Raw genomic sequence first — 21947 nt, 5'->3', positions numbered from 1 at the left:
ATTTCAGATATTTCGGATTTTGAGATAACAACCCTTATTTCTTGCTTCTGACCTCCTCTTGGAAAGGCTGCATTTTGAACATGCCATGTACCCAGTTGTTAATCTACAAATTGTTATTTGTTGGGGATAATTTGTGTTTGGGCTGGTAGAATTTCTTGTCTGCAGGAAACTTCTATTTCTAAAACTTCTTTTGTTTCCAATCATAACACAAAAAGCCAAAAATTTGTATGTAGTCTATTGAGTTGAAACGGTATCTCACACACACACACACGGAAAAGAAGTTGAGCACTGTGGCATCAATACGATAATGTTGCAACAAGAAGTTGACGTTGAAATTAATTTCTAAGCACATTGGAACTAACTGAAATGTTTTCCTTAAACTTTATATGTTAGTTTTCTTAACACACTGAGATGAGATGGACATGTTTCTGCAAAACACTTCATTCTGGACAAACTATTTCCTATCAGCAAACCCACTTCACTTTTTTTTTTTTTTTAACCAGACTACTTGTAGTTTTGGGGGAACACAAGCCCAGCTTGCTTTAGCCCTGAGCTGTAGCTCTCTCTGTTAATGACTTCCACTGTTTTGGACCGAACTGGTAGGACTGAAGTCTGACAACCTGCATCATCTCCCCAGCTTGGCTACCATCTGAAAATGGCCAACATCAACTCTGCCAAATCCTCCGCGGGGTTTCACCAGGAGCTCTTCCTATTTCAGCAGTGTATTCCTCGCTGACTGTTACACGGGGTAACCTGGGCCAGAAATTATGCTCCTACCCTCACCCCGAAGACGGGTCCTTGAGTGATGACACTGCGCCCGCAGTAAAATCACAGAGAACGTCCTTAAGAGAGAGGAAAGGGGAGGAGAAAACGTTGCTCTCCGGCTATAGCAACCCCGCCTCCCGGTTATTTCATCTTCCTTACAAGGCTAAAGCTAGAAGCTTTCCTCTGCTGCCTGGCTCCCTTAAAAGCAGCAGAGCAAGCCCCGAGGATCCCGGTGGAGCGCTGCCGGCTTGCGAGGCGGACAGAAATGGGGAGGAAGGCGCTGGCGGGAGCCCGGCAGAGGAGGCTGGTGCTGTGCAGAGGGGTGTGATGCTATCCTATGAATCCTAAACCCGGTGTTCATTGATGCTGATCTTCCAAAGCAACACGAAACCAAACCCCAAAAGAAATCACTGAGGGGGAAAAAGTGCAACACGAGAGGTAAATATGGTTTTAATTGGGACAAACAAGAATAACTGGCTTTATTTTGTTTGAAAATCGTTATCGTAAGTAGATGTCTAAAACCGGGGACTGGAAAATACATTTGCTAACATCTGAATAAAGACTGGTCTGACTGACTTCAAAAGCAGCACTGGATTAAAAAGTCAGATCAACAGATGCGTTCAGGTGCCTCTGAAGAAATTTTGAACTTTCTCTTTAGGTATTCACACCTGAACACTTTTTTAAAATCTGCTTTTCTATTTTGCTCTTTCTGCTATTGCTAAAGGTTTTCGATAAATAGTATGCATGTTGCTTTGGAAAAAGTCAAAAGAAAAAGAGTGGCGGGACCAAAACCTAAATTGAGATTGTAGTAAACTGTCTCCATTGAGACATTTCAAATGCTCCCATATCCCTATTCTTGCGATAGTGCCATTTCTTCAGAAAGATCCATGACCTACTGAGCTGGAATGTCTTTTGACATCTGGTTGAGGTTACTGTAGCTGGTATTTGGGATTTAGGTTTTTTCCAGTTTAATTGAAACAAGCTGAGATTGTCTACACGTTTTATGAATTGTTTCCACACTCTGACCATCTAGTCTCTCTGAAGGATAAATCTAGGACTGCCCAAATCTGAACTGCAAAAGTGGAAACACCTCAATAGTTCAAAACTGCAGCACTTCTGTGGGTCATGCTGCCAGTGAAAGTCAGAGTGGCTGAAAGACAAAAGGCTTAGCCCCTTGTCTGTAAGGTGCACTGCGACAGGTATTTTGCAAATATGATACTGCTGGCTTTAGCTTAACTGTAAGGTAGAATATTTGGGCTTCTGGTTTACATCTTTGGAATGCTAGAGGACTTACAGATGCTTCTATTCACCAGGTAAAATGAAAAACCGGCCTTTTGAGAATAACTGCTGGGAGCTGTGACAAACCAAGAGACCAGAGGATTACTACACAGCTCCTGAAGATTCTCATCTAAGGCGTTGGTTCGGCCTTCCAGCAAGTGTATGCTGAGGTTCAGCAGCCAAGGATGGAAGTGCTACGCCGTTCCTCAGTCTTTGCTGCAGAGGTGATGGAGGTTTTTGACAGGTCTCCCACTGACAAGGAGCTTGTGTCCCAAGCCAAGGCTCTCTGCAGAGACTACATAAATTCGAGGCTAATTCGAGCGGGCGTCAGCTGGAGCAAACCTGAGTATAACGCACCGGTGCCTGGTGGTAAGCTGGCTGAGGTGTCCACCATACTGCTGCGACTAGGTAAGTCCCTGCAGGTATGGGAGGGAACTGAAACTACATGGAGCAATTCAGACCAGACCAAGGTTTCTGGAACTGATGAGTGCCAAGAGGCTTTTTTATGTGATGATACAGAGGTTTTTCTTCTCTGCTTTGGGCATTTAGATTTGGTTTTGGTGATCTTCCCTGAGCAGCTCTTTTACTTGCGTTTCTTCAGTCCCTTGGAGCACTGCGCAGCACAGTGTTTCTGCAGAGCTACTTTTTTCTGAGGACTTTTAACAGGTTAAAAGCTTATGCAGTCCAAAAAAGCCCTACAACAGACTAATTCTATCCGCATAAGACTGTGTAACGGTTTCCACAGTAGTTTCAGTAGTCTTTCTCAGCTTGGCATTTTAACAGGTCTTGCAGTGTTTTCTCCAGATGCAGGTGACTTGGCTGCCACGACACGATGCAAGCTGGCATCTAGTAGAGTACTGCTACATCTAGACTTGGGCTTCACCAGTTGCTCACCCACCTGCAAGGATGTTTAATTTGGGGGTGGTTGCTTAGACCACTGGAGGTTTTATAAAAGCCACTTTTCAATGACCAGGTGTTGACAGTGTGTTTAATTTTCCTTTGCCTACCTTAATCACTCAGCAGAACATGAGTTTTCTTGCTTTTTGTTGGAGCAAGGAGTTGGCTGATGTTGCCTGGCATATACTGCCATTCAGTGCCCAAACTAGCCAGACCCCCCTCATGGCCAGCTGACTACCAGGGCTGCAGGGAGAGTGATTTGAAGATTATGCCCGTAAGGTCCTACATAAACACGTGCTCTGGAATTGTGTTTGTACAAGGAACACCCTCTAAATGCTGACAGTTGCCTGGCCTTTTGTTTTACGTTTTAGCCTCCTGTGTGCTCAATTCTAGCCATTTGTCCTTTGGGATCCTGACACCCTCATTCTTGGAAGTTGCTTTCAACATCCCTCTTTGCCTGCAGGCTGGTATATTAGTTCACATCTGGCTTGCAAACTACCACTAGCATTTGCATCTGATTTAATTACACCAATGTTCAAATAAGTTTGGTGAAGTAAGCTTTACCTGGGCCTAACAAACTCAGGACCAGGCTGATCTCACTTTCTCCCCTTTCTTTCTAATTGTTTGACATTATCCCAAATTTCTTTTTAAGACATAGCTGTGTTTCTTTTAACTGATTTTTTTTTTATTTTATTCATTCTTTTTCACTTTTTCTCTCCTATGCTGACTTGAATTCTACTTTTCTTTCCAGTAGTTGCTCAGTCTTTGTTTTTTTTTTTTTTCTTCTTCTGCCAATCTCACTGCCTCTTTGTCCTCCATTTCTTCTCTGCCTGGGTTGGGGGGGGGGTTGAGATTTGTTGGCTTTCAACCAGATCTTCTGTGGGTGGCCAGGAGCATGTTAAAGGGCAAGCAGGTGGCAGACTGGATCTGAAAGCATCTCCTGCATGACTCTCCTGTTACTTATTTGTGTCCAGATGGAAAGATTTGGCTGATAGTCCCAGGAACTTGGCGTCTTCTCCGAGCAAATCTGTTTGGAGACAACCATGTGGTACCCATGCAACAAGAAGTGTGAGCAGTCCTCCTTATTAGGATGAAGAGTTGTGTCCATCCTGTTTGTTCAGAAACTCTGCCTGCCACATGGCCTGTCCCTTTGTTTTCCCCTTTGCTGCTATAACCAGTACAAGGCTGAGTGGTATCCAGCCACCTGCCAGCAACAGTAGTCCTTACCTGGTTACTAAGTAGTGTGGCAGGCCAGACCAGATTTTTCTCCATGTTAGTGCTGAGAAGCCTGTGAAGATGAGAAGTTGGAGTATTTCCTAGCCCTCTTGCATGTAGTGTGTCTGAGGAACTGGCTGGTGGGTCAGCACAGGCAATGCAATTACAGCCTTAGGGAGCCAGAGCCCATCAGCTCAGTGAGGCTTAGCAGCTAATTAGTGCAATTAATGAGTCAGAGGTGGCAAAACGTAATGATATGGCCAAATGAGACACCCCAGACCAACCTGCCATATGTGTCAGAGGTCTGGTTTATCTGAACTTGTCTCTTCTGCGGCCAAGACCCAGGTAAGTGCCATTTCACCTCTGCACTGAGCTTCTGCATGTGGGAACTGTCACTGCTGCCCTCCTTACTCCTCCAGGATTACTGGAGGAAGGAGGAGGAGCACAGAAATTGCTCTCAAGGTTGCAAAGTATGTAGTCGGGCATCTGAACATGGACACCAAAAACTTTCACCAATGTCATGTGCTGCTGGAGTCGGTCTGAGGATGCCAGGACAGGGAGCCTCCATGAGCTTAGGACTGTGCTTTCCCCAGCGCTCTTGTCTTCCCTGTGCATTGCTGCAGGGCAGGGCCCACTTTAGCAGCATGTGTGCCTCCAACCAAAACATGATCTCATCTGGGGCCTCCAGGTACTGCTTGTTTAAAAGCTGTCACAAGGGCAGGCTACCAAGCGCTGATCCCAGCTCCCCAAGCCTCCTTCTCTGCTAACCACGGGCAGGGCTATCCCCAGTTCTGCACACTTACAGGGAAGCCTGTGTGCTCCCTGCAAGGAGAAAACAGCTGTTGAGTAGTGCAAGTAATGTTTTCTCATATCAGGGCTGACCATGTGTTGGCAGGGTTTCCTCTTGCCATCAGATTGTGTGGGACAATCCCACACACACAAAGGGCCTGGAGAACTTGTTTGTGGAATTCTGTAGAGCAGGGCTTTGCCTCTGCTGTGCTGAGTGCCCGTGGCCAGCTAATGACTCTATAACAAGCTCCTGACTGGGGTGTCATCTTCTTTTTCAGTCCCCATCTAAATGAAATTTTCAGGAGGGTCAGTTGCTCTCTGACTAAGTCATCTGGGTCTTTCGGTGGGTTGTAAAACTGTTGTGACAGCTCTCCTCTTCCCCTGGGTGCTCCAGAGCACCCTTGTGCAGGAGAAGAACAGACTGTCCTGCTAAAACTGAACCCGATAGGACTCTCCATGCCCAAAGGGCCTTGGTCCCATGCAATGTCTGCATTGTGTAGTGCTCCTACAGCAGCTTTGCGACCCTCATTAACTATCTGTGAACCTCTACAGAGAGAGAAATCCATTGGAAACTGGGCTTTATTAATTGTACTGCTCAGAAATTGTTTGTTTTGCTACAGAGGAAAAGCTTTACTGCTGTTGCTCAAGTTCCATAGCACAAACCTGTGTGTGGGAGGAGATTCTCTGCTTGTCCCTGGTGTTTCCACGTTGATCTTCAAGCTAGCCTAACACCTTCAACTATTTCACAGCTGGGGAGAAAACAACCTAGAAGTGAGAGCTCGTGTCTGTGTGCGTGTGTCAGGAACCCTGTTGCTGAGGGGTCAGCCAGGCAAACTAACATCTCTTTAACCGTTTGGAGGAGAGAAACAACTCCAGATCATCAATCAGTTGCCTGTGTGAGTGTAAAATAGCTGAGCTGATAGTCTCTTTGCTCAATTAATGTTGTGTGGCTCTGGGTGGATCCTTGGCTTTCATCAGCCTCCAGCATTCTTGAGTTGCTCTCATCTTGAAGCTTTTTTGTACAAGTCCGATGGGGTGTTGAGAAAGGGCATATCTTTCAAAACCTTACTTAGATGTACATGCCTCCTTTTCAATTATGAAGAAAAATGAGATGGCTTTGCTTATCTGAGGTCTGTCTCCTGTGTCAGAGGAAAGGCAGGCATCCTGGGAACATCATTTATATCGGAGATTACTGCAGCCACACCACTGGTACGAGGCCACTGCCTGTCCCCACTCCCTTTAGAAGTCCCAGGCACAGAGGATATTAGGATATTAGGAAAGCAGGGTGTAGCAGAGGGTTGCATCTAAATGACCCTAAGCACTCTTCTCCCTGTTTAAACTAAGGTGTAGCTGGGGTTAAGTTTCTCTGGCTGAAGGGATATGTGGGGTGGCCCCAGGTATAATTTCTACACGGTGAGATCAGGACTTGGTGTTCTTCACGCTGACTCCTGACGGTTTGTTTTCAGGAGATGAGCTGGAATACATTCGCCCCAACGTCTACCGGAATATCGCCCGCCAGTTGAACATCTCGCTGCACTCGGAGACGGTGGTGACGGATGCCTTCCTGGCAGTAGCTGCGCAGATCTTCACTGCAGGTACTGTGCCCTGACAGATACGCAGACAGAGCTGGGCAGAGAGGAACAGGATGGAGCCACTTCTCTCAGAGAAGGCATGTTTCTGTGATAGCCTGCGAGGTGGGGCCTGGTTTCTGAAAGGGCTGTGGGCAGGTTGGCAGTGTGCCCTGCTTTAATGATTTAATGAGAGCTCCTCTATGCTCTGTTGTTCTGGCAGGGAAATGCCTTGTTTTATTATGTCCTCCTGGCAGGTTCTCGCTCATTCTAGAAGGCATCTCCTGCCCTTCCTTGTCAAGAGGTGGTGTTACCTCATTGCACTGGGAGGTCACTCATTCCAAGCTCCTTTGCTCACTATTGGCAACTGGAGAAGGTTCATTACATGGGAGTCTCCCTTGTTCCAGCTCATGCTGCTGATGCTAGGAGCCAGAACCAACTCATCACAAGGGAGTTCCTCTATTTCTGGCTTCCTTTCTCACAGCAATAGCCAGAACTGCAATGGAGCCTGCTGCTTCCAGTTGCTGCTTCTCCTTTCTCATACTCAGAGAGTCTCAGCCCTCAAGGCTAGCTGTTGCGGACGAGTAGGTGCTTTGAGCTTTCGCAAGGCTTAGTTCTTCTGTTTGACTGGTCCCAGAGGTGATTGTCAAAAGCAAAGATACACTCTGCTCTGTGCTGTGTTCTTGCAAGGGAACCTCAGCCACCCCTGAAAACAGTCCCTGCCTGCGATCGGGAATGCAGTCTGTGGGAATCAAGGGAAGAGAAATGTTTTGTGTTTTTCATGGAGATTTATGTCAGGCAAGTCCTGACACAGTTATAGGTTTTCTGCAATGTCTTGTTGTTTTGTCTGTAGAAAAGACAGTAGATGTTAGAGAGTGGAAACAGACCAAACCAAACCAACCAACCAACCAAAAAAAAAGACAGCTCCTTGCCAGCAGCGTAGTAGTGTGAAAGCATTGGATCCAGTGACATTGACGTGGGACATGTCACAGGAGCAGTGATTCTTGTTACTTTGGGAGTAGTTGTTACAGGATAAAAGCTCAGGCTTCTGTTGTACTTTCAAATAGGCTTCCTCACGCAAAACCTTTTTATGTTCACAGTCAGCTACGCTTCTTTATGCGCATGAACTGCATGGGAACCACTGACACCCTGGAGAAGCTCTGTGCTGACATCCTGGACTTCAGATCTAAAATGTGTTGTGGTGGAGAGCACAGATCCTCTCCTGAATCACAACAGGTGATAAAATAGATCTCTGAGAGGGACTGCTCAAGCAGGGCTCCAGGCAGGTTGAGCAGGGCAGATTTACACCCTGGATCAGGGAAACTGATGCTCTGTCATAGGAAATGGATGGAATTGAATTCCGTGGCTAGTACTGTAGCCCTAGGCATCCTTTCAGAAGTATGTCTGGAATGAAGATTACCTTTACACTGGGCTGGCTGGGGCAGCCATATGGGCTCAGAAAGCAAGAGCTAGGCAAATATGGCAAGAATGTCTGAGTGTGGCTGTGTTCAAAGTGCAGGTGTCCTGCCTTGTCCCTTAGTGCTGAGCTTTACTTGTATCAAGGCTTACAGAAAAACGAAGGTCAAGTTTGCAGGCTCATGTTTTTGCATTGCAGCTAAATAGATTATCTTCTTAGACAACTATAGCTGGCTACATCAGAACTGGCCCACTTCCAAAGCTGAAGTGACACAGGGAGTTAAGCCAGAAAGGTGGATGGCTGCAGGTGGAGCAGACTGTGCATGCTGCTGTGCTGCATAAAGATGATGCTGGGGGGAAAGCCCTGCTGGTTTCTGGGAGTCCTGCTCTCACCATCGTACACTGACAGATTCATTGAGAGCTGCGGTTTTTTGATGTTCTTCAACTTCTCAGCTCAAGAGTCAAGTGAAAAGCGTGGATGGTTTAAAATGCTTTTTTTGAAAGTAAAGCTGGAAATTGTAACTCTTGGTTCTAAACTTGGGGTTTTCAGTGGAGTAAGAATTGGGATCTGGACTCAGCCCTTTGAGTCTGGCAATGCTAGACACTTTGGGAACATAGTAGAAGCCCAGGTTCAAGCTCTGTTGCTAGTGCTGCCTCTCATCTGGGGAAAACCATGCGTCACTTCACACAGTTGGCTGTCTGCACAGGGGGTGGATTCAAACCTTCCTGGTGCCTGTATGCTCTGTTTTTAATTCTTTCTCACTTCTGCCTCAGAGCAACTAACAGGATAACCTCTGAGCATGAAGCTGGGGTTGTGTATTCAATTGCTCTTATCAGTTCATTATTGTAATTTCTCTCGATAGAAGGCTGCTGAGTGGCAGAGAGGGGGGAGTTTGCTGATTTTTAACATTCCTGGATCCCAACTGCAGTTTCAAGACTCCGCATTTAATGCTAAATGCAGCAAATCAGAGTTGGCTGTGGCAGCCAGACATTCATTCCTTTTTTTCTTTTTTTCATAGTTCAGAGGAAAGAGGCTCTTATTGAGCAGAGGAAACCAGAGACTCAAGGGCAGTCTGAGTTTTCATGCCAATTACCAACAGCTAAAGCATCTCAGCCTGTTTTTCACTGTCTAGTTTATTAAGAAAACAGCTACAGCTGTACACGGCAGTGCCTGGACAGTCTGGGGAGCCCCATTAGTCACTTGCAATGCCTTTCCAGCAAGGGAACGGGGAATTTTTACCCTATCTTGCTGGACAGGTTTTCTCCTTAATCTTTTACATGGCCTTCTTCCACAGCCTGCTCTGGCTTTGAGTTTTCACACTGTAGTTCTGGCTGTGCTCACTTCCTGTCCACACCATCTACAAGTCTTGACTAAGCACAAGCCCTAGATGGACCTCTCAAGAAGGCAAGACTGAGGACATCTGGCATCCTCGTTGGTCCCACTGCATGGGTACATTGTGCCATATTTGACTTTAGAGCATTGTCTGTTCCAGTTAACTCAGGTTTGGCTTTTCTCTGGGGTAGCAAGGACAGCTTGAATCCCAATTTACAGCAAGCTTAGCAGCTGAGAATGTAGGCAGAAGGTGAGCAGATCAGAGAGCATGGTAAGGCTCAAGCTGTATTTTGCTTCCCTGTTTCCATACAACTTGTTAGTTATTCAGGGTGAGGAGAGCCCATCTGTGTGGAGACTGGCACCGCAGACCCCTGACCTGTTTTGAATGTTGAAGGATCTGCAGCAGCATCAGCTCTGTGACAATACCACTGGTTCTGGTGTGTGGTCCAAAGCTGCTCTGCAGCCAGCAGGAGACTTTCCACTGACTTTAACAGGCTTTGGATTGGGGCCTGGCTGAGCTGGCATTTACATTAGCAGTTTAAATAAATCCCAGAAGGAAGGGGTCACTTGGTGGAAAAACAGAAGAAGAAAAGGGAGATGCATTTTCCTTTCCTAAAGGAAACAGTTTCCTCCACTTGGTAAGAGCTGCTAGGCATGAGGGCTCTCTAAAAGCTTTCATCCTGGTTTTGTATTGTTTTAGGGGTTAGGCAGTTTTTAATCAAGAGTGCTTGGGCTGAAGTGAACCCTGTACAACAGGGATGCATGGTTCATGGGTTCTCAGGAGAAATACTTTCCCCTGCAGGAGCAAACGCTGTTAGAAATGCATCCCACTGCTTCCTCATTGCTTAGGCCTTATGAATTGAGCTTCCTGCCTTGTGCACGTCCTTCTTGGTTTCTTTCTCTCCAGCAGAGGAAAGTATATCGTGTCTGGCTGTATTCTCTCAGCTGTTGAAATGTAGCACTTGATCATGTTTTTCTTAGGTCTGATTTGCAAGCTGGGCTTTGATGCTGAGTGGAGAAGAGGGAAGTTTATTTAAGTAACCTCGGATAGTGTGGTGCTCTGAGACTCTGCACAGTCGTGTCTCATGGCTTCTTGAGCTCTCCCTTGGGGCAGGCAAGCTGAAATGCAGCGGGAACACTTTCAAGAGCAGTCCTCTCCTGCTAATTCATTTTTCCCCTGGGCTCGCCAGTGTTTACATACCTTCAGCTCCATGAGTGGCCTTGAGTCTGAAACTTGTATTTCTTATTTGTTAAAATGCCTTCTAAGCAGCTTTTCACTTTTTTTCCGTCTCCTCTTGTTCCATCTCTGTAAGCAGAAGTTTCAGAGATTTCTCTGTTTTATCACTCCTTTCTGGACCAGTTTTCCATTCCTGCTTGTCGTTAGCTCCTGTGCATGCTAGTCTGCACAGTGGGAAGCTGTGAATAGATTGTCTCTCTTGGTGATGAGTGCCTGTTTCACCCAATGTGGATGGCAGCCAGACCTTTTGAGGAATTTGCAAGACAATGTGTCTTCTTTGCCCATGTGCACTGGCCAGATACAATTCCAGCTTATGAGGAGGGATGTATCAAGCCAGTGTCACCCTGACCCTGTCCTGCACATCACAGGGGGCAGAGGCACTGTGCCCTCTCAGTAGATAATGCTCCTCTACCCCTGCCAAAGGGACTCCTTGAGAGAGAAAAGTTAGTGCAGCTGGTATCCTGGAAAAGTACAGATGGGGGCTGCTGTGGCCTGTTCCCCTGCCTGGGGCTGGGCAGCTGCTGGAGCTCTCCTGGGGCATAAGGACCGGCCAGAGGCATGGCCCAGCTTTGGTCTAGAGCAGCTGTTAGAGGTGTCTGCTCTTCCCTCACTTCAGGGCTCCCCTACATCTCGTGCAAACAAGAGTGTGAGCTGTGCCCTGCTGTCTCGGGTGAGCAGCCCAGCCAGCAGTCTCCATCTTCTGCCTCCAGCAGTGGCAACAGCAGTTTCCATGCAGAGAAATCAGGAGGGGAATTCCTCCTCTCTCTCCCACCCCCCATGACCCAGCTCTGCTGGTAACAGGAAAAGCAGACTGAAGGATTGGTTTGACCCTTACAGGCATGCTCTGTAAAGGGGAGGATAATGGGAAGCAACCACTGAGCCCTTCACATCCATCACCACAATAAATGTCAGCCAACAGCCTGCCCTCTTTCTGCTGTCCGTGTGAAAGGGAAAAGGGCTCTGTCCCTGCGCTGGGGAAGCGTTCACCTCGTGCAAGTCCTGCAGCAAGCACCACTGTGTTGCAACCTTGGCAGGGAAGCCAGAGCTGCAGGGCTTTCTCTCCATCCTCCCCAGGAGGAGACCTCGAGACTGCAATGTCAGTACAGCAAACTGCTTTCCCGTGTATTAGGGGAAACATGAGTCAGTTAAGCCTTTATCTTTCATAGGTTGTGGATACACTTTTCTTCTGTCGGAAAGAGGAACTTGGGTTTAAAACAAAGTTAATCAAGACTGTAGCTGTCTTTCTCTACCAGGGTGGCCTCAGCCCCCTGTCAGTCTTTAGTTACTGCCCTGTAAATATCTCAAAGCTAATGGACCTGCTTCAGATATTTAAGAAAGAGTGCTGTCAGTAAAAACTTGGGAATAAGCCAGTGAACCTTTCCCTGGAATTTTAGGTAACTGTGGTTCATGTAACTCAAGATGCAAGGAGACACATTTCTGCATGGTTGGAGAACCGTAAAAAGCGACTTACGCTTAAAAACTACGTATAAGCCAGCTGAGGCTCTGGCCCAGGAGGTTGTGGTCAGCAAGAGTTAACCCCTTAAAGCCTCTTTCACGGGGTGGAGAGGTATTAACCTGCAACAGGACAGCCCCTTCCTTGCCAGGAGAAGTCCTCTGTCTAGTATTTTCTCATGTGGTTTCATAGCCTCTTTCTGGCTCATTCTGCTGGCTGTCATGGTGATACGCAATGTGAGAAAGACAGATAAATTGTGTGAATACCACACAGGCAGTGAACTTCCTGAGTGACAGCTCTGGGGAAGGGACACCACAAGGTCTGCTTAGAAGATTAAATCAAAGTAACAGCCAATTTAGCTATATTAATAACTTCATCTGATCTCGGAGATAGTGCTGGTGAAGGATAGAGTATCACAGGAGACTCTCAGCTACTGCTGTTACTGTTGCTACAGAGCCTCACAAAAGAGTCATCTGTAGATTTTGACCTTACGTCAGTCACAAGTGAAAAATGGCTTTTTTGGAACTCTGGATTTTCTCCAGTCTAACAAGCCATTCCTGTGGCTGACATTTCAACACTTTCTCTAAAGTTTAGTATTTTTTTTATTTAGAGAAAAAAAAAAAAAAAAGAAGCAAGCAATTTCTAAAAGCGTTAGTGTGAGTGTCCCTTTTGAGGCACTTAGTGGGAAGGAATGCTCTGAAACCTGCATGTATTGTAAAGGAATGTGGAGAGCTCTGCTGCAGTGTGAGTAGGCATGAGGAGTCTGGAGATCCATCCCAAAGAGATGGGTCAGGGTGCCTGAGGATCTGGGAGTGCTGTGAAGAGGGAGACTCTTAATTTAATTTGTATTTAAAGGTTTGCTTTCTTAGCTGATAGATTGCTGAGCACTCCCAGTTTTCCAATCTTGTGTTTAAGGACCTTCTCTGTCATTAGATCTAGTGACTGAGGTGATCTTTCCTTCCTCTCACCTGTTTTCTTTCCTGTTGTGACCCAGCAAGAACAGTTTTGTGTGTTTTTTAAATGCTGAAACTTCACCTGGCTTCTGGCTACATTTGGAAAAGACGTTGAACAGATTCCATGGAGACCTAACACTGTAAAATACTTCACAGTGTGTTTGTCAAATACTGCTATTGCAAATAATAAAGTAAGGAGGGGGGAATTCAGCTCTCTAGCGGATCCAAAAGAAATCCATGTGCGCGCTACCATGTGCTGTGGTAGTTCTTCTGCATGGGTGCAGAAGGGTTGCATTTCCAGGTCACTGGTCCTGATGAAAGCCTGATGAGGGACTGCTGGCTGCAATGTTTAAGCATGGAGGATTTATGCCCAGTGGTGTTGGTAAAGCGCGGGGGAGACCCGGGGAGGTTGGCTGGTACTCAGAACTGAACTTGAGCATTTATTGCTAGCACTAACAGGAAGATGACTGCTGCTGGGATAGCTTCCATGGAGCATTTGATATTGGCAGGTCAGCCTAGCAGGAAGGCTGTTTTCTGGGAGATTAGATAACTGACTGACACTCTGTCCCTGTACTGCCTTCAGTGGGATAGGATATGCAATGTTAAGTATTGAAGGCAGAGTGACAAAACTCTTGAATCTACCTGGTTTTCAGGTGGAGCCTGAGGTGTACTCCTTATATCGAGGAGAAAGCCAACCCTCTTGGCCCTGTAGCTTTGTCTCCTTACTTTGCTCTTCTGTCATGGTAGAACTGACTGAAGATGCTTGTCTCATATGTACTTTGCGTGTCACATTGGAACGGTCTCCTCTGATCTAGAAAGAAACAGGAATGCTTTGTCAAGGATGTTAAGGGTGTTTAAGAGCTGTGCGGGTGACAAAAACCCCATGTTGCTCAAACTCTTTGAATTCAATCACCTCCTGTGCAGCATGTGCACCACCATGGTTTATGTTGCCATTAACTCTCAGCCACACACATCTTCCCTTTTTTGACGTTGCTTTTGGGCTGCTTTCTCCAAAGGTGTCCACCCAGTGCTGACAGGGGGTCAAAGTATGCCCAAGTCAGATTATTTAGTTCTGCTTCTCCAGGTGGAGAGTTTTCCCCAATCCTGGTCCCCTAGTATTACTTTCCCCCGTGGTGGCAGGCATGCACAGCCGTGGCTGCACCTGAACTCAGAGCTGCGTGCATGCAGCGTGGGCCTACGTAATGAAGGAGAGCTGTTTCCTTTGATTATGCAAGAAGGGGCTGTGTGTGCCTGTGTAAATCTGAACGACCTTTCTTCTCTTCATAGGCATAACGTGGGGCAAGGTGGTGTCTCTCTATGCTGTGGCAGCGGGGCTGGCAGTGGACTGTGTGCGGCATGCACAGCCGGCCATGGTTCACACCATCGTAGACTGCCTGGGAGAGTTTGTCCGCAAGACCTTGGTGGCATGGCTGAAAAGGAGAGGAGGCTGGGTAAGAGATGCTGTCTCATCAAGCTTGCTCCCACACGTGCAGACCAGAAAATATCCCAGTGAATGAATGTGAGAGTGCCCCCACTGCAACATCATGCAGAAAAATGTTGAACGAGATTCTCTTCCGCAGCCCTGTCCTGCTTACACGTGTGCTAGGCTCCACATAGCTCTGCTACTGCCTTGTGGTCCTGTCCTCGACAACATCAGCTATTCTGGTGCTCAGCTTCCTCCATAGCTGTGCCAGACTAATTCAATAGGGCCTCTTCTGTTCCTGACCTGAGCATCTCTGAAGCTGCCAGCCAGTCATTGCGGGAGACTGTAAATAGGGGTCATTCTCTTGGGCAGCTGTTTTCTAGAAACTGAAAAAAATTAGGCCTGCCAACTTAATTCCCCTTTGACCTGCCCTATAGTTCCCCAAGTCAAAGCTTAGCATATTAACGTGACTTGCCGCTGTAAGGAAATTTAGAGGGATATTAAAACCTGGTAGTTTGTGCCATTCCCTGACCTGATCCCGACGATACCTCCATGAGTATCTTCTGATGTAGCTCAAACTGTAGCACACTTACGCTTTGAAGGGCTCTCACAAACCCATCAACAGTGGGAAGGCTCATCGCTCTGCCACTGGCCTGCTCTGAGACTGTGTGTAAAGCGTGGTGCTGCTCTGCATTGGAGTGTGGCTCTGTATCATATGGCTTTAAGCGTCTGGTTTCTTCAGTTCTCTCTCTGCCAGACAGGAACTACAATGCTCCCGTGGAGGATAGCTCAGAATGAGCCTTACTTCGGTGCTGTGGAATAGCCAGCCACCTTTCTAGTGACCTCCCCAGGACACCGAGATGGCTGGCTGGCTATGTTAGCAGCTGGCAGCTGGGTGATGTGCATATGTACCAGGGGCTCCGTGCCTTTCTGGCAGGGCTATAGACACTCCTTGGAGCGATACAGACAAAAGCACTTTGGTGTACTGCCTGACAGATGCTGCCTGGAGCTAAATATTGCCATATGACACCGCTGAGCTCATGGGACATCTTATTCCCAAGGCATGCACTCTTTCCAGACTGAGCCACAGCAGGAAATTCCCTCTTTTCCAAAAGGTGATATTTATTCCTGAGCCATCAGGAAATGGTCAGGCTCCCCACCCTGCACGGACCCGGGGAGAGGGACATGTCTTTTTCCAAACTGAGCATTGCTCCTCCGTGCTGAGACTTCCCAAATGTGCACATAGCTGATCCAGTCACCTAATTTCTCTAGGAGTGATGGCATCTTTTTGAGGAAGGGCAACTGGAAATGTAACGTTATTCTGATCTTTGGATGCCTTACGTTTGCTCAGTGTCACTGCCACCTTAAAATCATCCCGGCCCTCTCTAAAACTGTGTGACCTTCAGGCCAACTGAGTCAGGGAACTATTTAGTTGGGCTGAAAAGTAACCTTTGAGTTGAATGCCTTGATCTGTTTCATTTTGCATCCGCACAAATAATTGTGCCGAGGTAGGCGAAGAGGATATCCTGGGAAAGTGACTGATTAAATAGCACTGTTCCTGCCTGTGAAATCCCTGCCCCGGTATCATTTGAGGCTTACTTTGACTGGGTACCTGTAGGGCTGGTTGAAATGTATTCTCTGAAACTATTTTTCCTTTGGAAAAAATCAAGTTTTATTAAAATTGAAAAGTTGCATAGGAATGCGTCTCCTCCTAGTTTTCAGCTAATTTTTTTCTTTGTTTTGGTAAAATATGAATGCTCTCATAAGTTAGCATCTTGTTTTTAAATTTTGTATTACATTATTAGAGGTCAAAACAGGGTTCTTTGATAGTTCTAAACAGATATTTTTGGAAAGTTTGTTGCACAGCAAACAAGCCACGAAACCCAACCCCAGACCAGAAGTGGTTCTTTGCAGCTAAGGAGATAAATCCTAACCGCTGCTAGCACCTTCTGCCAATCATCCCCCTTTGGATGGCCAGCACACTTCTATTGGAGTTGCTGAACCTATTCTGCTTGCTCGTGGGATCTGGCCTGAAGAAGGGAAGCCAATCTCACTGCTCCCAATCAAACAAAATGACTGTAAAAGCTGCTGGGTTGTGCTGATTACAGCCTGTCTCCAGTACCCTTATCAGCAATGTTGGGCTGCAACAAGGAGATATTTTCCCTCTAGAAATGACTGGTTCCTTCGGTCTGGGGAAAGGCTGCTGATCCTCTTGTCATCTTATACTGTGCTTCCCTGAATGTTCTTCCTCTTGATCTGGGCACTGCAGCGTGAAATTTCCCAGCCGTGTTCACAAATGGGCCAGATGAAACAGCTCTGTAGTGGGGACCCTTTCATCTGCTGCCTGACCTAGCTGGTTGTTAGTTTGTCTTGGCACAGGGTCCTTGTTTCCCCTGTGCACATGGCCCCGTCTCTTACACATCGACTCAGGTTGAGGCTGCCAAGAGGAACCACCGTGCTCCAAGCTATTTCAGAAAAGCCACTGTGGAGACCTTGGAAAGGCGTTTGAAAGTCTCCACTCAGCAGTAGATTCCCATACTGCTTCCACAGGATTACACCCTTCCCCTACACCAAAGCCCAACCCAAAACAAGCCTCCTAGGAGAAACGAGATGTTGAATTCTTTGAGGCATCATCTCTCCCTGGGGAGAGTTTGCAACCTCAGTAGTGGCTTTGCAGTAGAATAGAGAGATTTTTTTTTCAATATTTTTTTACATACATTTGCCACAAAGAAGAACGCGCGACTTGAACTTGATGGAATAATTAACAGGCGAAGATCAAACTGGCATTGCAATAGTTTCGGTACCTCACAAGACTCAAAGACCTGTTTTATTAAGGAGCTTTGAAATTTTCAATTCTAGTGCCTTATTAGGTATGCTTTAATTGACTAATAATAGCTAGGGCAATTGTTAAACAGCTGAGTAATTTTATTTATCTAAGCAAGCACCTTAGAAATTTGTACGTGCTCCTGACTGCAGCTCCTCTTGCTTAGCTGCAGTGAGATCCCTGCCTTTGGTAGGGTACAGCACAGCTTTGAGTTCACACTGCCTCGTCTGGAAGTGAACCCCCTGCAGCTCTATTCAACCCGGTGTGCATATTTGGGCCTTACACTGGTTCACAGGAGGCACTAAAGCCCTTCAGAGCTTAGGTTTCTTACTGATCAGCTACCCTACCATTGGAATACGTGTTCAGACGGGTACTTGCACGTCATGACTTGTCTTGACTAAAGAGACAGCCTGACACAACTGTGTTTTAGGGACGTGCTGGTCCCTAAAATTAGACAGGCTGAATCAGTTCAGACTTTTTTCATATATAAATAGGGTGAATTTGCTAAGCCATCACTGAAAGCATTTAGGCAGACCCATTTTACTTTCCTACACAATACAGATAAAGTACCTGTAACCGCTGGTGCTACGTTGCAGCATCTTCTGTTATGTGCTATCTTGGCTGCTTGCTACATTTGCCTGTGCTTGTTGCTGCTACAGGCAGCAACATTTCCACACCTTCCCTCAGGAGCACCCCATGTGCTGATTCAGCTTCCTCCTGTCATCCTGTTTCTTCCCATCCCTGCAAGCCTGTGTTCATTCCTCCTGCAGTCTCTACTTGTCAGTTATTCGTGGGCTTAGCATCTCCTAATGCCCCCCAGAGAACAGCAGTGCCAGCCTTTCAGACTTCTCTGCGAGGGAGGAACTGCTGGAACTGCGTGGGAGGCTGCCAACGGCCTTTGGTCTGTAGATGATGGTGGAGCTGGTTGGTGTGGCTGTGCTCACTAACCACACACAGCAATTTGTCCCTTCAGTCCCCCTTTTGTTTTCTTCTAATTATTACCAAGGCTGGTCAGGCGAGGCTCGCCCATGTCTTGAACACAGGCAGAGATACTGGAAAAGATTATTGGAGTATCAGCTCTTGTGTCCTGTTTTATGGGAGGAACATCTCAGGGCTGAGAGTCTGATTTCCCTCTGCTTGGTCAAAGAGAGATTTGTGTCAGAAGGCAAACTTGAAAGACTGCTGAGCTAAGCTTGTAAAGAAAAAGCTTTTGGGGCTGATGAATACTTGCCCTCCTTGTGACCTGATTCTTGTTCACATTTGCCACCCAACAGCCATTTCTGAAAACCGCATCGAGTTGATGTGCTAATGGTGCACCTTCCGTTACAGAACTACAGTCTACATCTCCTTGTATTAGGCTGAAGTTTAACCACAAACTCAATTATATTGCTGGCAGAACTTTGTTTCCCCCACCAGAAGATGCAATTTTCTATCTACCTCTGTCCTGTTTGCTTTACCCTCCAGATATTTTCCACCTCCTCCTCCCGATGCCAGCTGAGATCCTGTCTTCATGAATTTGCTGGATTGTTGCTATTCTTTTATTCATTGCAGGCCAGCTTCTATTCCTGTTAATACTTGAAACCAGCTGCCCAAGGGATCTTTAAATCTGGCCCACGCGTCTGGGAGGCATCTCTGCCAGCACACATATTTCCACAAACAAAGCTTGCATTGCTTTAGATTTAAATTGGGGGTTGGCTTGCTTGAATGAATTCCAAATAAAACATTAAAGCAAGGGAAAAAGTGCAAGCAACTTGAGCTGATACTAAACAGGACAACCTCTGGGAAGCATCTTGCTTTACAGAAAAGGATGAGAAGGCTGATATTGCCAAGGCTTCCTAGCTCTTTTCAAAAAGGGAAGAAAGTTTCTTTTATTTAGCTATTCAAAATGGAAAACGCTCGACGATCTTCCTGTAGGGTTTCTTTCCCCAGGGGTGGCCAAAAAGGCGGACGCTTCACCTTGTTGATGCAGAACGAAGGAAGTGTGTTTCACAGAGCTCTTGAGCGTGATTTAATAACTTGCAGGGGGCGGAAGCGTCAAACCAAGCCTTCGTGGCTGTCGGCAGCGTGGCAAAGCGGTGCAGCAGCAGGGGTGGCAGGGTGCTGTGGGTTGTGGGGCCAGGAGAGCCGCAGCCGTGGCTGACGCCGTTCTGTTCTGGGCGTCTCTCTCTGACGATCTCTGTTCTCTCCTCGTTAGGCAGACATCACAAAATGCGTGGTGAATAGTGACCCCAGCCTTCGCTCCCACTGGCTTGTGGCCGCTGTTTGCAGCTTTGGTCACTTCCTCAAGGCTATCTTCTTCGTCCTGCTTCCTGAGAGATGAATCTGAGCCACCAAGTGCAGCCCCCCTGCCCCATCTCCTCCCCCACTCCAGAAGCAGTGGTAATGGCAATCTCTGAAGAGGAGGAAGAGAAGAACCGGGACAAACGAAAGGCTTGTTCTCCTCTCCCTTCAGCTGGGAGCAGATGATCAACCACAGTCTCCTTTTTTGCAGCCACAGGACCCTATCTCACCATTAATCCTTTCAAGAGCCTTGTTTCCCTGGGTGACTCGTGTGTGCAGCCTGGACACTGCCAGCCCCCGGGCACACTGACTGCAGCTGTGTGCAGTGTGGGCTAGCAGGCATCTGTTCCTTACTGCTGTGTTGCATGCTTATGTTAGTGCCAGGCAGAGGGGAGGAGGAAGGGGATATTATTTGCAATGGGATAGAAAATAAGAAAGGGGAGGGTCCCTCCTTTGCTCCATGTGATTCCCCTTTCAGTCCTCAGACTCACCTTGTGTGGATTCTTGTCGTTACGTTTGTGCTTAAACTCCATCTTCTCCTTCATACCTAACTCTTGCCTTGCTGGGCTCTGCCCCCCAGCACAGCATGGTGGAGGGGTTAACGCAGCTGTGGGATTTTAATGTGATAGAAACAAACATATTGTCATCAGGTGCTTCTCCCTGACCTATCCTGGAAATAAAACTGCGTGGCTGCGTGAGGGGCAGGACTGGAGGGCAGTGGCATGTGATGCAGATTGCAAGTGTATTTCGTTGACCCCTGTTACCGCGTTCACGCGCCAGTTCAAACAGGAGAGCACGAGGGGCAACACCTTCAAGCAGCGACTCGGGATTGAATTTCAAAATGAAGAAAAATGTTTTCCCCACTGAGATTGTCAGCAGAGCTAAGCATGTAAGTAGGAAAGGCTTGGGGGCACGGGCAGGAATTAGGGAAATGGTAAGTGAACTGTCTGGTGTTGTGAAGGGTTGGAAAGCTGTGTCAAAAGTATCTGGTTTATGTTTCTCCTTTAATGTCTTTGGAAGTACAACTCGCAGTCATCTTTGTGGCAAACAATAAAAGAAAATAGGTGGTGTTTCACTATTGCAAAGGGTATTGTATTTATTTCCAGAGTTAAAAATTCCAAAAAAGGCCAGAACAGTGCAGAGACGAACACTCAGGCCATGCTAAAAATACTTCAGCTTTTCCCCTGGTAGAACATGTTAACGTGTTAAAACTACAACTCGCCTGGTTCATGCTAGGAATTTAACCCCTGTTGTTGCCATGTCAGAAACGTGCTGTTTTCACCAACAGAAGCAGGGCCTTGCTACTGTCAGCAGGAGAAGGCCGTGGAGCCTCTTCTCTGCCAAAGCCTCGTGGGAGACACCTTGCTCAGAGCATGGCGTCACAGAAAAACACTCTTCTGGATTAAGAACATGTGGCGTTGCAGGAGTTTTTGCTGTTTTGTTTGGGGTTTTGTGTGATTTCCCTCCCACACCCTGTCTTCAGAGGGGCTTTACTGTTCCCGTCTAGAAGTTACAAATGGGTTTGAGAATAAAGCAAAGCCTCTGCTTTTTGGTTTTATCTGTGTGACAGGTTTCTGCGAGCTGTTGGTAGTGCTGTGCTCTGACCAGCAGAGCCCGGGGCAGAGGGTATGTAGGCGGTTATGCCCTTGCACTGTCCTGCTTCTGCCTGGGCTAGCCTTTTGCACTTTTGCTGATGCCTTGGCATATGGGTACTGAGCCCAGCTTTACCTGGAGTACTACACCCGGCAGTGAAAGGTGCTTTACCAGCTCAGTCTACTAGTTCCTTTTCTGTAGTAAAGTAATTCTTGTGAATCAAAACCCTTAAAAGACAATCTCCCCCTGTCCCCAATCCCCCAACAAAAACACTGAGGAGGAGAAAGCCTCGCCGTTCTGTAGCAAGGCTGCATGCTGCCTTTGACACTGTCTGGGCAGACTTTGGCTACCCTATGAAAAGCGGGGGGTGTGGGGTGTGTGTATTTATACTGACAAAGTTCCCAGTGTGGATGCAGCTGATGGTGCCCTGCGGTTGGTGATTTTTTGCGTGTGTAAAGCTTGCAGCTGTTCCCTGAATAAAACCAAATTGTTAAAAGAATTTTTTTTTTTTTCTGATGTATTTATATCAGCATTAGAGGTTTTGCTGACACCTCTACCGTTTGGGATTTTCTTCCTTAGATTTGTGATAGATCTGGCTGTGGAAACTTAGACCAAGTATAGCGTATGTGGTAAACTAAACTCATCATGCTTTGAGCAGCAGAGTGAGGATCCCTTCTGATTTGCAACAGGCAATAAAAGCCCTATAGTTCATTGCAGGGGGATGCAGCTTTGTTGTCTTAAAGAAGCTTATGAAAAAATAGACTTTGGATTTTTGGAAATACCCTGGTTGTGTGCAGACTTTGACTTGGACACTTTCACAGCTCATAAAGTCCAGCTTGCCTTATCATGCCTAGTGTTTTATGAAGTGAATGTGAGTTAATGGAGCTAGCACAGCTCAACACTGGGACTGTCAAGACCTTTCT

At 46.9% G+C, this 21947-nt stretch overlaps 1 protein-coding gene across 3 annotated transcripts; it reads left to right on the top strand.

Annotated features, from left to right (window-relative positions):
* Nucleotides 1–929: 929 nt before the first annotated feature.
* BOK (BCL2 family apoptosis regulator BOK) lies at nucleotides 930–20516 on the top strand. Of its 3 annotated transcripts, none has more exons than XM_032992630.2 (5): nucleotides 930–1087; nucleotides 2079–2451; nucleotides 6411–6539; nucleotides 14192–14355; nucleotides 19346–20516. In XM_032992630.2, the coding sequence occupies exons 2-5, from the start codon at nucleotides 2229–2231 to the stop codon at nucleotides 19469–19471; spliced, it is 642 nt and encodes a 213-aa protein (XP_032848521.1). In that variant the 5' UTR covers nucleotides 930–1087; nucleotides 2079–2228; the 3' UTR covers nucleotides 19472–20516. The 3 variants fall into 3 exon arrangements, with proteins under 3 accessions (XP_032848521.1, XP_009971791.1, XP_032848522.1); XM_009973489.3 differs by having other exon boundaries at nucleotides 930–1203; XM_032992631.2 differs by having other exon boundaries at nucleotides 930–1203; nucleotides 19350–19457.
* Nucleotides 20517–21947: the final 1431 nt, after the last annotated feature.

The sequence above is a fragment of the Tyto alba genome, unplaced genomic scaffold (genome assembly GCF_018691265.1).
Source record: "Tyto alba isolate M040663 unplaced genomic scaffold, T.alba_DEE_v4.0 Super-Scaffold_10, whole genome shotgun sequence".
In the NCBI taxonomy this organism is placed as follows: Eukaryota; Metazoa; Chordata; class Aves; order Strigiformes; family Tytonidae; genus Tyto; species Tyto alba.
This window is presented reverse-complemented; position numbering and strand designations above follow the sequence as displayed.